General features: G+C 38.1%; 1 protein-coding gene across 5 annotated transcripts in view; it reads left to right on the top strand.

The window, feature by feature from the left end:
* Positions 1-13,269, top strand: part of CBFB (core-binding factor subunit beta) — a 63,167-nt gene extending 49,898 nt beyond the window's left edge. For all 5 annotated transcript variants that reach the window (XM_067551976.1, XM_067551972.1, XM_067551967.1 and 2 more), the window contains one exon: positions 11,020-13,269. In XM_067551976.1, the coding sequence (XP_067408077.1) occupies positions 11,020-11,088 (69 nt within the window). In that variant the 3' untranslated portion in view covers positions 11,089-13,269. The remainder of the gene's footprint in view (positions 1-11,019) is intronic.
* Positions 13,270-14,998: the final 1,729 nt, after the last annotated feature.

Genomic DNA, 14,998 nt, shown 5'->3' with positions numbered 1-14,998 from the left:
CAAAAATTATTTTAAAAGCCTATCAGCAGGTTGGTAGTCCTTCTAAAAGCAACAAACTTCTATTTATTCTTCATTTTTTTTAATGTTCAGTTGATAATATAGCTTGATTTTTTTCCTTTAATACTTAGTAAATGATAGATGCAGATACTTGATGCTAAAGAATATAGCATATCTAATCTGTTTGTTTTAGTAGTATGTAGCTGCCAAAATACAATTAAGATTCACATTACAGTTGCCCATGAAAAGACCCTTTCTATGACTATTTCTCTGTTTTAGATTTTCTGGTCTCTCCCCTCATCATATCTCCAAGGGAAATTATGCTTTAAATATGGACACATTTGAGGGACCTCATATAATCAAATAAATGTGACCAGCTAAAAAACTGTGGGTTTTTTTTTTTTTGTTGTTTTTTTTGTTTTTTTTTTTTGCTGGTCATCAGTGGTAAATATCACATGTAGCTTCATTTCCATTTAAATGAATATTGTATGTGTTTTTGTCAGCAATCAAAGTATTGAGACCTGAGGCCATGATTTTCAAATATAGGCACCTAAAGGTAAGGTCCACAATAGGTGACCTAATTTTCAAAAGCACTGAGCACCCAATAGCTCCTCTTGAAATCAGGGGGTATTCAGCACTTTGGAGAATCAAGCTACCTATTTAAGACTCTACGTATGGATTTAGGAATGCACTTTTAGGCTTCTACTTTGGAAAAATTGGCCTAAATTGATACCCAGAATTAATTATTTAATATTGGTTATAAATGCCTGAAAGCTCAATCAGTATCAAGGCCCTGTTGTTCTGTGAGCTGTCCAAACAAATAACTGGTCCCTGCCTTGAAGAGCTTACTGTATAGACAAGACAGATGGTTTGTCAGCATAATGTCATCCATAATAATGTACTTCTAATTTACTGGGCGTATTTTAAGTCTGTTATTTAAAATGAGGTCCCACCTGACTTACCTGCACTCGGGTTTTTTGCTCCTGGCAGCTGTTAATGATCTTTCATACCCCAGAGTAGGTGCACAAACAAGGAATCCTCAACTCTGGACTTGATAGCTGAATGAGTGAGGTGATCACTTGCAAATCTTTGGGCTTGATTGACCTTTACACTTAAAATGTATATAGAGGTATATGGGGCACCACTACCTATCTAGCCACACCCAGTTAAAGGACCTTCCAGTGGCTGCTTTGACCTCGAGTGAAAGTTGAAGCAGCCTCAGAACTGGCTGTAGTGGCTCCCCAGGGTGTTTCTGGCAGCCAAAGGGTGGCTGATTTACGTCCCTGACATGTCCTCACGTGGTGAAAAATAAGATGGACTAGGGCAGGTTGTTCTAGCGTTATCCCACCCAGGGGTTCCCCTGCACCAGGGAAATATCTAATTAGCTGCATCTCCCAATAATTTGGGTAGGAAGAAATGTAATTATTAAACACAACACAGTTGAGGGAAAATTTTATGGATGCTAAAACAGTCCTTTGCTGTTACACATTCTCTCTCACCACATTGTGCCAGTACTTTAGTAGGTGTTGGCCCAATCCTCTCCTTAATCAGAAAAACGTATGGAGGACTCTCGGAGTGGACAAAGTATCATCTAAAATGCCCAATGAGATTATTTTCTCTCTTCCCTTCCATGCCACATGCAGACAATTCCATCTTGTGTGTGGAGAGGGGAAGTGTTCTGTTGTCATTATCTCCCTGCCCCTAAACCTAGCTGATGCCCAATGGCCCATGACAAGCCCAGGCCATATTTATGGAAGTCCTCTCATACACACCTCCAAAACTCTAACCCTCAGCAAATTCTCCATGTGCTTCTGGATCCCCTTGCCTATAACTGCCCCCAGAATCTCTAGAAAGGGACAGCAGCCTGGGGCTGTGTTATCTTTTCTGGGTGAACTCCAGTTGGCTAAAGGGAGAATTGTTCATCCCCCGCCCTAGGCTCCTTCTCCAAGAATCTCTGACTCCATAGAGATGCTTCTATACGCTCCAGAGTGGAAGCAGGGTCACAATGTCGAAGAGATGGTATATGTAAGGTTCCCTCTGCATGGATTTATGGGTGATGATCAGACACATTAACATCTGACAGTCCCTGCAGAGCTCACAATCTAAGGCCCCAATCCTGCAATGAGCCCAGTGCCCGCACAGAGCTTGTTGCAGAATCAGGACCTAAAACAAGACAGAACAAATAGGTGTAACAAATGGAAGAAATGGGGGAGGGAAGATACGGGTAACAGGGATAATGCATGGTTACATAGATCAGCTATTTGTACAATCAGATTATTAATGATTTGTATTGCTTTAGCACCTAGGAGCCCGATTTACGGATCAGGGCCCATTGGATTAGACGTTCTATAAACACAGAACAAAAAGGTGGTCTTTGCTTACCATCTAACTAAAGATTAGATGGTTTTGAGTCATCCATAGTTTTTGTTTTTAAGTAACAAATTAACAAAAAAAAAAAATATTTATAGTCTATTCTAGCCTACTATCTAGCCGTTATCCATTGGCATATATGTATCTTAGAGTCAAGTTCTGGCATAGCTGGCCAAAAAGCAAGTTATGTAGAAGAGTATAGCAGCAAAATTGATTCCAAACACCATTGCTTCTGTTGATCCTTGAGACCAATGTCGATTTTTTTGTTTTAAATTCTCTTTGTAGGACTTGATCAAAGTATGTTCTCTCACTCACTCACTCTTTTTTGCAGCGTCTGGACCAATTCAATATAAATAGCAGTCTAAATTAACATATCATGAGAAGGAGGCTTTCAAATGTCTTCTGCCAAATAGGTTCCTACAATTCTTTCAGTCAGTCATCATCCTATCTCCTACTTTCTTTAGAGATTTTAGATAGCTTGTTGCCAGTTATAATTCCTTCTTTTGCAAAAGATTTGCATGGTTTCAGGTGCTGAAAGTTGAGTGAAGTTTCTTGAGTGTTGGAAACTCTGTATTTCCACAGCATTAACTGTTCAATTTCAGGATATTTGGAATGAAACTGTCACTGTTAATCATATCAAAGATATCAATATAGTGAGTTCAGTCTATATTTTTGCAAAGTCAACAAATTGATAAAATACGAGCTCTTCTCATAACCAAATGTTTATGCTAAGGTAGTTTCTATTTTATCACTTTGAATAAATCATTTATCTATTCTTAGTGAAAAGCATCAAACTCTGCTAATACATTTATACTGACTGTTAAGCAATTCCCTGACTGTTAAGTATCAAACCTGGGATTTTCAAAGAATCTCTCACCCAACTTTAAATTCTGCATCCTACTGACAAGCGGAGTATGCAGGAGTAAAATGAGAATTTTTTTTCCTCAATTTTGGTGCATGATTCATTGAAAAATATTTTGTTTCTTAATTGAAAAAGGCAGATGCAGTTTTTGTTGAAATAAATCTCCCTCAGTGTTCAAAAACTCAGACTGCACAATGTTTAATGACAAACCTGTGCATGTGTGACGTTAGTGTTTTCTTTAATTTTTTAAATGTGCATCTTATGGCATATTATTACAACATTCCCATAGATGGTTGCTTAATGGTGTAGAAGCATCAGATTTAAAATACAGAGAATTCTTGGAATCATAGGTTTTAGATCTGGCAAAGTTGACTTGCACATTTTATATTTCTGTGGCAGATAAATTCAATTCCACTGGTATACTGTGTGGAGGTTTTCCAGATACAATCTTATTGAAAGCTGAGGTTCTACCTTCTGTGTAAATACTAAAGATCCCATGGCACTTTCATAAAAACTGTAAATTTCCCCATGTTCCTGGCCAAAATTGTCCATACTTTTGTTGAGTATTTTGCAGAGAATTTGCCACCTACATAATGCTTCTTTTCTACTCTCCACCCAAGAAGTGGCTACATTTCAGTGAGCGTTTTAATGTATTACATGTATAAGATCCCTTCATATTCTTAGGATCTAAATAACTATTATTATTATTAATATTAATATTTATTATATACGGTGGCCCCTGTGTCATGGCAGAATGGTGATTGATAGAACAAGTACATGTTTTGTATATTTATACATGTACAGTTCAGCACAAATAAATAGGGATGACTCACTTGGGCTGAGTCATTTCACTATGTCAGAATTGCCTGTGTAAATCCCTACTCGCTGAAAGGCAAAATTACATCTTTGTCAATATTTACTAGTAAGATAGTAAGATACTGTAATAAATGATTTTCAGTGCATTTGAGCATAATTTGCTATTCCTTTCACATCTTATTTGAAAGGGCAGAGCTGGTGGTAATGCCACAGTGGCTTGTGTAAAAAATCTCCAGCTAGCTATGATGTCGTAAATCATGTGGATACTTTTATATATTTTAAAAGAAAAGGTCACATAAGGAAAATTATAAATGCAACCATATGCTTGTACTTTGGAGTCTTCATTGAGATTTGACAGTAAAATTATTGTGGAAATCTTTTTTATGAAAAAAACTTTTTTTTTAAATCAGAAGTATGCTGGCAAGTGATTTGCTGTTTTTACCAGTAGGTGGGAAAATATCCAGTGAAGGGAAAATTAGTAACAAAATTGATCTAAGGATTTCCATAGAGACAATCACCAAAATAGTAAATGTAGATCACACTCCTCTACTTCTTTCCAAGCAGCAGGAGACTGTTGAAACTAGAAGCAATAATGTATGCCAAAAAAAAAAAAAAAGTTAACCTTTTGTTAGCTAGTCAGTCTCAATGAAAGTTTGGGTATAATTTTCAAAATTACAAAATCTGTTTTGTAGTAGGAAATAACTATGCATCATAACTGTCCTGCAGTTGAAAGAAAATTGAACTGCAGCCTCACTTGCTAAAATTGAAAATTCAGGGTGTACCATCAGAAATGCTGTAAAAAAGTAAATGAATTAATGTGAAAAAACTGATTAAACAAAGTCTCTAAATTATCTATAGTTACTGTGATAAAGTCAGGCCAGAGGGCCTCAAAAGGGCATACCAGGGCCAGTATGTAACCCCAAGAATGCCAAAAGCCCTTTTTCCTGCAAGCAGAGGAGAGATGATTGCAGGGCAATTAGAGACACTTGGACCCAATGAAGGGCTAGTCCAGGTGTACTTAAACCCTGCCTTCCCTAGCAGGAGGGGGAGAAGCACAGGAGAAGGATGCTGCCAGAAGGCTTGTGACAGCTGGAGGAGAAGCTTTCCCCCGGGCTAGGAGACGGTGCTTCTCTGCAGCCTGAAGAGCAGAGAGGGGGAAACCCTTGGCCCTAGCTGGCAGGAGGAGCCCCAGCAAGGTACCTCCCTGGGGAGACGGGGTGACGGGTGACTCCCTGGCCCACTACAAGGGGCAGAAGCATGGGACCCACTAGGGGGATGCTGGCTGTTTGCCACATTACATAAAGGAGACGGTTTACAAAATTTGCTTCCTTGAGTGCAAGGGATAGATGCCCTCGCGCGTTTAAAAGCTTTAGCACTGTATGTGACAACTAGCGTAGTTCCTTTTTTAATTGAATTGTCTGCACACAGAAAGCTTTCTGAAAAATCAGGTTTTGTATGCATTACAATAATGGGATCTGGAGTTGTCAATTTTCAACTGTGAGGCAGAAAGGAATACAGCTTGTTCTGAGTATCTCCAGTGTGTAAATGGCACAAGAAAGAAGAAAGACCCAGTCCATGCCCCAGGGATCTTATAATCCAGATTGGAGAGAGAGAAGTAAATTTGGGAGTAGTCAGTTTAGCAGAAGCAGGGGGCAGAAAGACCAGGATAGTGTGAGGGTGAGAACAGAGTACTCGGAGATATGCTGACTGAGGAGGAGATCATGCAGTGTCACAAAAGCCCAAGATTAAGGAGTGGAATGCTTGACTGTTAAAGTTGGCAAATAAATAGAGAATGAAATTAGAGAAGAAGCTCTTCTGTTGAGGTTGATATGTTTGTTTTTGTTTGTTTTTAAGATGGGATAACATGTTGTACTTGAAGGCACAGACAAAGGAGTCAGATGAGAGGAATGGTTTCAGAGTGAAGGACAGGAAGCAATGAGAGAGCAAGAAAAGTTTGGGATCAGGCGGGAATGGAGTTGAGCATGTGTGTCAAACAATTGGGAGTTGAGGTTAATTAATACTTGGAGTTACACAGGAGAGAACAAGTTGCGTGTTCTACAACTAAGTTAACTGCAGTAATGATGGGAAAACTTTGTCAGTAAATTCAGAAAGTATGATTCAGAAGAAACATAGGGAACAAATAAGTAGTGATGTCCTTTTTAGTCACTGTTCTGGAACCACACTTTAATTATAGTACTAGCATTATTAATGTCGACTTGTAAATGAAGGCCAGGTCCTCAACTGGCGTAGACGTAACTTCATTGACTTCATTGGAGCTGTGCTAATTTATACTAGCTGAGAATATGGTCTGCAATATTATTTGCATTGCAGTAGAGCCTAGAAGCGGCACCCGATTGTGCTCTGCATTGGACAAACATAAGACAAAGAAATAGATCAAGATATTAAAATACTTAAAATGGTATTAAAAAGTATTGTGAAATACTTCCTGAGCATCAGAAAAATATAACTAATTTAAAAAAAAAAACTTTTTGTATCTTGAAAAAAACCCTTTTAGAAGAGCTTGTGAATAAACACTTCCTTATACTATTAGAAAATCGTGGGTTACTTTAGTAGAACATCACTGTGAAAGGAATGAAAAAAGCCTGCCTAAAGAGGCGTTGATATTTCTTAAAGGCACAGTTTGTAATATGGTCTTCTTCCAGTCTTGTCCAAGTAGGCTGCAGTTGTTAACAACCTTTCGCACTCTTAAATAGGAAGTCAGTAATGTTTTCTCCATGACTTCAGACTAGCAGAACTAGAAGCAAAAGTAAAGCTTTTTAGATTAGTTTAAACTGAATTAATCTCATGAAAAGCCTGTGGGGTTTTTATGTAGATCTTGAAAAAGAAATCTCTGACTAAATCTGTCCTGTGTATCTACTACTGGATGTTAAATCAAGACATTTTATTCAGATGCAAGGAAAAACTATTCCTGTCTGTGCTAGTGCTCATTACGCTTTGGATGATTCCCAAACAGTTACAAAGGATGGTTTCAGCGCCAAAGACGTCACAATCTAAGCATAAGTAAGTAGAAAAAAGGCCTGGGAAGGGGATAGGGAATAATAGGCAAATAGATTCATAATAAGCAATATGGCAGAAGTGGGTCTATAAGGGTATATCTGCAGTACAATAAAAAACCCACAGTTGGCTTGGGCTGCAGGGCTGTTTAATTGCAGCATAGACATCTGAGCTTGGACTGGAACCTGGGCTCTAGGACCCTGCAAGGTGGGAGGGTCCCAGAGCTCGGACTATAGCCCAAGCCCGCAAGCCAAGTCAGCTTGCACAGGTCAGCCATGTATGTCCAGTTGCGCTGCAGACATGTCCTAAGAGAGACTTAAATGTGGATGGAATAGTGGCCTTGTGGCCAAAACTCAGGGAGTTGTACCATGCATATGAGGCTGTACGGAAGAAGGCACAGAGGTGATTGTTTGAGAGACTGACAAATGGGTGGATGAGGTTGAGACCATTGGCATAGCAGAAGGGACAGAGGGCAGAGTGAAGCTTGATAAGTTGGGAGAGGCAGAGAGCTTTGAAGGTGGTCTGGCAAGAAGTTTAAATTTGATAGAACATGAATCCCTCTATTGCAGTGGTTCTCAACCTATTTACCATTCAGGACTGCATATGCTGCATATTTACCATTCAGGACTGCATCTCTGTATTATGTGGGCTGCATCCACACAATATATCTACTACCTGTATGCCCATGTGGACGTCTCACGGGCCGCAGCTGTGTGCTGATTGGGCCGGCTGTGGGTTGAGAACCAATGCTCTATTGGCTTCCCAGCCAAAAAAAGAAGTTACATGATCATGTCACAGCACAGAAGAGATGAGTTTAAGAGCAGCGTTTTGTGCATACTGAAGGGTGGCAATTTGTGTATTTGGGGGGCTAGAGAGGAAAGGTAGTCAAGACCATATCTAATGAGGTCCTGAACTAAAGATCTGGCTGTAGAGACAGAGGGGGGGAAGGACAGATCTTAGAGATTTTCAGGAAGAAATAGTGGTAGGATTTGGATATGGCCTGGATGGGTGAAGAGGGAGCAGTCAAAAAACCTACCAGATTGTGGGCCTGAATGATAAGTACGGTGATGTCAGCTCAGATGGAAAATTAAGCATAGCTTTTTAACACTTTACAGGGAGCTCAACCCCTGTGGCTAGTGGGAGCAGCTGCCGTTTTATGTTTTCCACTGAGGCTATGTATACTCTGCTGAATAAATCCATGATGGAGGAGGAATTAAAATAGCCATAGCTGCAGAGGAAACACTAAAATATATGGGATTTAATTTGTTCTCAACTACCAGTGTTCCAGGCCACATAGTAAGGTTTCCAGGCTTGCATGTAGACTAGCTATGATACTTCTCCTTAAGAGAGTAGACAGAGTGGGAATATACTGGGGAAGAGAACTAAGATTAGAGAACTTAACTTCTCCACTTCTGTACTTTAATTATCAACTTAGAAATTCTTTGCTTTTGGACACTTTATAAAAACTACAATATCTCATTCAAATGTTATCTTCTAAGACTATATTTATAACTTTAACTGCAGGTTAATGATTTGTTTGTTTTTGTCTGGGGATTTATTTTTAGACTCTTAAAATGTTGTTACCAGAATATATATGATTTAAAAATAATACACAATTTGACCATTCTCATCCTTAAATCGATTTCCACTACCAACAAAGCAAACCAAGTATCAGCCCTTATACGTGCAGGCAAACACCTGAGAAAATAAAATACTCTGCATAGTTTCTGAATCATGTTATTCTGTTCAGTGATACTTCTGCACTTGAGCTTGTGGCGCCTTGCACTATAGGGAAATAAAAACTAACTAGTCAGGCAAGAGAGACAGTTTGACATGCCACCAAGAGGATAGATCTACCATATTACTGTGTTTTCATTATGTCGAAAGTAAAATTTTATGTTAGCTGAACAGCTTATTCTCTAATTGTTTTGATTAGTTTTGATGCTGTGGAGTTGGTATTGTGATTAAGTTAAATATTTAAACAGATTCATTTCTTGCATTTTTAAAAGCATTGACATTAAAATGTGTTCTGTTGCTGTCATAGAACAAGAAAAAAACATCATTCACTCTTAAATGTTTTTATTGGATCTGTGGCTCAAATTTTGCTATTATTCCTGACTTAAGTAGCAGAAAATTTTATGCAATTTTGATGGATTCATTTATGTTTCATATATATGTGTGTGTGGAAGTTCTTCACTCCAAAACAGGATTATATTTAACGTCGATCACGTGAATAAGTTTCAGGAGAGGATTTATTTGAGAATAATGTTGTGTGTGTAAGGCTGCTCTGCTATACTGTAAACACCCCATCCAAGGTTCTTTTACGCATGTTTAACTTTACACATGTGAATAGTCCTACTGACTTGCTTGATTTTATGCGTGAGTGGTCCTGTTCGTGTATGTATTTCCAATTTAACAGCTTTCTTCTCTGGCCTGGAGTTGGAGTCACTGAGCTATACGGTCCTGATTGACTTGAAATTCTGAGTGAATGAAGCTCTTAAAAGAGTGATTCGGAATACTGTCTTTTCATGATTTTCATGGTCGTTATCCCGGGTAAAGGAGAACTCAGTGTACAGCTGGAAGGATGTACTATAGATCTTAAACAAAATGTTCAGTTTGGGTGCTGGGGGAGTGAAGACCAAATCCTTGCCATGATTTGACTGTTGCCTCCAGGCTGCTCGTCCAGTCGGGGAGTAGAACCCCAGGAGACATGGATGTGCCATACCGATGATCTAGATTTTGTCATGGAAAATGCTAGGTACAGACAGAGGTCATTTATCCAGGATGAGTCTCTTGGGACTGTCATCAACTTTTGACAATAGTATCGATCCTGAAGGTGACTCTCCCATGGGATCTAGCAGGAGTGCACAGATTGTGCTTCAGTGGCTCTTGTTCCTTTGCATCGAGAGATTCTAGAGGATGGAGCTGGGAAGTTTCCCATTGCCCCTAGCAAGCATTTTTGCAGGCTTCCAATCTCACTTAATTCAGTTTTTGTATGTTGGTGGTAGGAGAGATTGTGAGGCAGGTTGGGCTGCATTGTCACCACTGTGTACTCAGCTCTACATCATTGTCTGACCAAGACTGCAGTGACTTGGCTTTCCAAGTGGTTGGCCTCAATTATGGCATAGATGGGAAAAGGTCAGCCAGCACAAGCTCAGTTCAGACAAGAGGGAGGTGATGCTGGGGGGTAGGGGATGAATTTATAGGAAATGGCAAGGTTGATTGGTATCTGCACCTCCATCCTTTTCAAATGAGGTGTGCAACTTTTTGGGTGCAAAGGGACTACATAAAGGTCTGTCCTCTGATGCAGACTTAGCCATAGTTATCCATGCCTTTGTTACCTCCAAATTGTATTATTGCAACATGATCCACATAGGGCTGCACTTGAAGACTATCTAGACCCTTCATTTTTGACAGAATGCAGCCATTTGCCTACTTGGTCCAAGTCTATTGCACCTGTGCTCTGTAGGCTTCACTGTTTTCTAGTTGCCTTCTAAGTACAATGCAAGGTGTTGAATTTGGTCTATAAAGCCTTAGCTGGTTGGAGTCCGTACTACATTTAGTAACCACTCTGCTACCTCTGATCTCTCCCATCTGTTGAAATAAATTAAATATAACAGTCCTTAGATTGGAACATCAGGAACTTGTGATCGAGCATTTTCAGTTTAGGGTCCTCTGTTCGAGAGCACTCTTCCTCTGCTAGTCCATCAGAGTCTGACCTTCAAAGAATTATGTGACGTCTTCCTTTTACTTAGGTTTTTGCATGAAGTTGGGTGATTAAGTAGGGGGTATGGATGGTATTTTTGTTTTTATAGTATGTATTTAACAGTTTGAAGTGTAAATTTTGTGTCGTGCAATTATTTGTGATCATAAGCTTAAAAATAATACATTTAACATATCAACTAAACTGATATTTCCAAACCATATATTTGACCCTGAACCTATATTTATTAATGCAGGGAAGAAGACAACAAGACCCTAGTCCTGGATCTAACCTAGGAAGTGGTGATGACCTCAAACTGCGCTAATCAACAGCAGCAATAGACATGCCATGGGTCTGCGCATATGCATTGCTTATACTTGGCAAAAGATTAAATAAAAGACCAGAAACTGTGATAACTGGGTTACTATGGTCTGTTTCCTCACCTGCGGCAGTCACAACCTCCATAAACTGCCATGGTTTGCACTATGTTTATGTTACAATACCTGCATTTCCTATTGTAAGCATGTAGCCAGTGGCAATTTGAGATTGTTTTTCTATGCAAGCTTATTTTTGTTGGCACTATTTTAGTGAAATGGAAACTTAAGCGGCTATAAACCATTTTTCTCAACTGTAATAAAAAAAATTGTCATTTAAAAATAGGTCAAGACATTGCAGATTACAATATTTTTTTTTGAAATTGTTGGAAACAATGACTTTCCAGCTTAATTTTTTTCTATGGGCTTTTGGAAGTTTTGGTTGTCATTATTTTGTTCCTGCTTTATTTTAGGTATGCATTCTTGTCTTTTTTGCAATTTTTTTTTCTTTTTTAAATTTGCAAGACATTTTAAAGACTGCTGACATTTTTTGCGTTATTTACAAGCCAAACCCAGTAGCACAGAGCTGTCAATCGACTTTCTAACATGCATGTTTGATTGTTAAAGTTGCGATATCCTTTTAACTTCTAGCAAATCATTGGTTCTGTTTTTTTAAATGATTAAATGTTTTTAAAATATTTTTGATGTCCATGCATTCTGCCCCAGAATCTAACCTAGTTTCTATTCTGTACTAAATGAAGTTGGGTGGTTAATATAGCCCTGTATATAGTACCTACTGAGACTCCTAGGAAGTCACAGGCTGGCTTCTGTTTTATTCAGGGATTTTTTTAAATAGTTCTGAAAAGGGATACTGCAACTTCACGATTGGATTTGACAGCATGTTAAACTGGGGACGAAGGTGATCAGCTGCCATGGTGATATTGTATTAAAAATCATGTTTAAGATATCTGCTTTAAATGTATTTTATATCTTATGCTTTTTGTAAATTTATGCTGAATGATGAAAGGAGAGATTTGGGGTTGTGAGCAGAATCTCTCATACTGTCCATAGGACACTCTTTGTTTAAATCTTCTACTTATAAAACTAAGTTACCATATATATGGCATTTTCCAACAGGATCAGATTTGGGATGAATTCATTTGTATGAATAATTTTTGTAAACAAGCTTATTCCCCATCAAATCCATTACTTTAAAGCAACAGCTGGAAACAGTAGTGTCCTTTGGCAGTGCTTGAAGCTGACGCTTCTCTGTATAGCTTAATTAAATTTTGCCATTTGAAATAATCTTTAATATTCGAATGCTGAAGCCAGACCACTTATTTTAAGGCAAATTATGGTTTAATGATAAATTTTGAAAATGAACTGAAATTGTGCATGGTTAGGATAATTAACTATTTATTTTTATATAGTACCCTTACTGATGGCAAAACATTGGAATTGAAAGTATACAAGGTCTTGCAAAACCATAAACAAATAATGGAAATGTGAATGGGACTCCTTGTACTTAGAATAGTTAACAGTTCTCTAATACGGTTGTCTGTAACTGCTGTTACAACATCATAAAGTGGAAATACTTTGATATTTATACATACATTTAAATTTGGTTAATCTGAAAAATAAGATTTCACATTCTTTGTGGCTCGTGGCTTTTTTTGCCTCTTCTCCCATTCCTTGAAGAAGCAATTTTTCTAAAAAGCTTCTGTAATGCGATATTTAAAATACCCACTGTTCTGGTCCTGAATCGTCTCTGCATCCTCTGTATTTTTGAGTGAATAGTATGAAGATTTATTTTACATAATTTTCCTAATGGTTTCAGATCGTGGTTCCAAACCATAAGTATACAGGAAATGATGCTATCAGACATTAACATTACTATCTTTGTGTAAATACTGAACTTTCCCTATCATCATTTAGCATTGTGCTGCTTACTATATCTTAATGCTGGCATTAAGATCACAAACCCTTACCCTCTGCTGGATAGTGCAGACTTTTTAAAGTAAGTTTTAAGTTATTGATGCAATTTGATATTTTTCATAATTTCTATTTAAACAGAAGTTGCATCATTCTTTCTTGAATTTATCTCCTTTAAGAGTTGCCTTAAGCTACAGGATTGCTTTTGCTACCTTTTGTGTTGTATGTTTAACTTTCATAATAAACTTATGTGTAGTGAAAACAAATGGCTGTAAGTTTATTTCTGACAATTTTAATGATGGACACTAGCGGATTTTGTTTCCAAACTGCTGTCATTTGAGGGGCTCCTTACTTATTGTCCATTTTAAATGCAACAGTGACATCCAGTGGTCATTTAAACTATTCCAAAAATTCCCTTTTACCATTGATATTCCAAAAATATTAAAGATTCTCCCAAAGCACTTATAAAAGCAAGGGGACACTATCAAGGTTGGTAGATTGAAAAATGTACTTACATGCAAAATAATCCTTTCAAGAAAGTAATTGGACAGCCAGATTTACTCTAAACATATATACTACAACTTCGAAATAACAGCATATAATTTTTTTTAAAACCATGACTTTTCCATCTCAGCAAAAAGCTCTTTACGCATATGATAACAGATTGCTTGCATTCATGTTTTTGTATGAGCCATTAATCCATACTGCTAAAGTCAACGACTTTAAAAAATATCTTGCAGTTTGCAGGATCAGGTTTTTTTTTTTTAAATCAGTACAGTACAATGGTGCTTGGGGCATTCATCTGAGAGATGGGAGACCCAAGTTCTTGTCCCTGCTCCAGTGATTATGTAATCAGTATTGCCAACCACAAATGTTAAAAAATCGTAACTCAGCCTCACCAAAAATCACAAGCTTGGCTTTGAAATCATAAGATTATGTAAAAATAAATAATAGATTCGGTGTTTGTTTGCGTTTTGCTTTTTGAGCTTTAATTTGCACGGGGGGGGGAGGTCACATTTTGAAGCTTTCTCCACAGCCATGAAGACTAGAAACTTACTTTTTCTGTAATAATGAAGGCTGAAAGCATCACTTATTCACTTGACTCCAAGAGCTGGGGCTTTAAGGAAAATAATAATCATCATGAGACTCATCACAAAATCATGAGTTGGTAACTCTCTGTAATTATTTATACACAGCGAAACAGCTTCAACAAGAGAGTTTGAGAGAGGCCTTCAGAATATTCCATTGCCTGTGATGAGTTGGGCATTCACCTGGGATGAAAGAGACCCAGCCTCAAATCTCTTCCCTACTTATAAGGGGACAACCTCCTCCCTTGGCCATCTTGTGAATCTAGCCCTTTGAAAGCCCCCTGGAAACCATGTTTTGGCTTGAACAAAATTTTTCAGAACTTCCAAATTCTGTTCAACCTGAACCAAAATCTATTTTTGTTAATTGCCAGTGAATCAGCAACCAACAACGATTTGCTCAGTTCTAGTAAGGGGACACAATGGTGTTCATATGTAAAGCTGCTTAATTCCTTCTTTAAGTGATAATTTTAATGCATCCTCAATTATGGAGGTGCACTTTGGGACTCTTACATTTAGCCTACTCTTTGGATCTTGTACTGTATTTAGAAAATCCACTGGACAGTTTCCTGCAGGAAGAGACTACAGCCTAAGGATGTCAAAAGCTGTACTAACATAGATCGGAGATGGGTGGAGGAAGAAAGGCCAGTTGTTCCCAAAATAGGGCTGGTGATATTAGTTCTCGGGGGCAAGAGGAGGAAGAATGTTGGTTTTGGAAGTTGGGAACAATTTGTCCATGTGAAAAAGCAAATGTTATCGGTTAATCAGATGATTGGTTATGAATGTATTTACTTGTTTCTAAATGTATAGTGCCTTATTTTCCTTTGAAGGGGATGGCAGTTAAAACACCTGGCCCTGAGTGATCTTACTTCTTACCTTTTAATTAGTAACCACTTTTTAATTA

The sequence above is a fragment of the Emydura macquarii genome, unplaced genomic scaffold (genome assembly GCF_026122565.2).
Source record: "Emydura macquarii macquarii isolate MOO-44397 ecotype Brisbane River unplaced genomic scaffold, CSIRO-AGI_Emac_v2 contig_295, whole genome shotgun sequence".
Taxonomy (NCBI): Eukaryota; Metazoa; Chordata; order Testudines; family Chelidae; genus Emydura; species Emydura macquarii.
The sequence above is the reverse complement of the archived record's forward strand: the minus strand, read 5'-3'. Positions and strand labels throughout refer to the sequence as shown.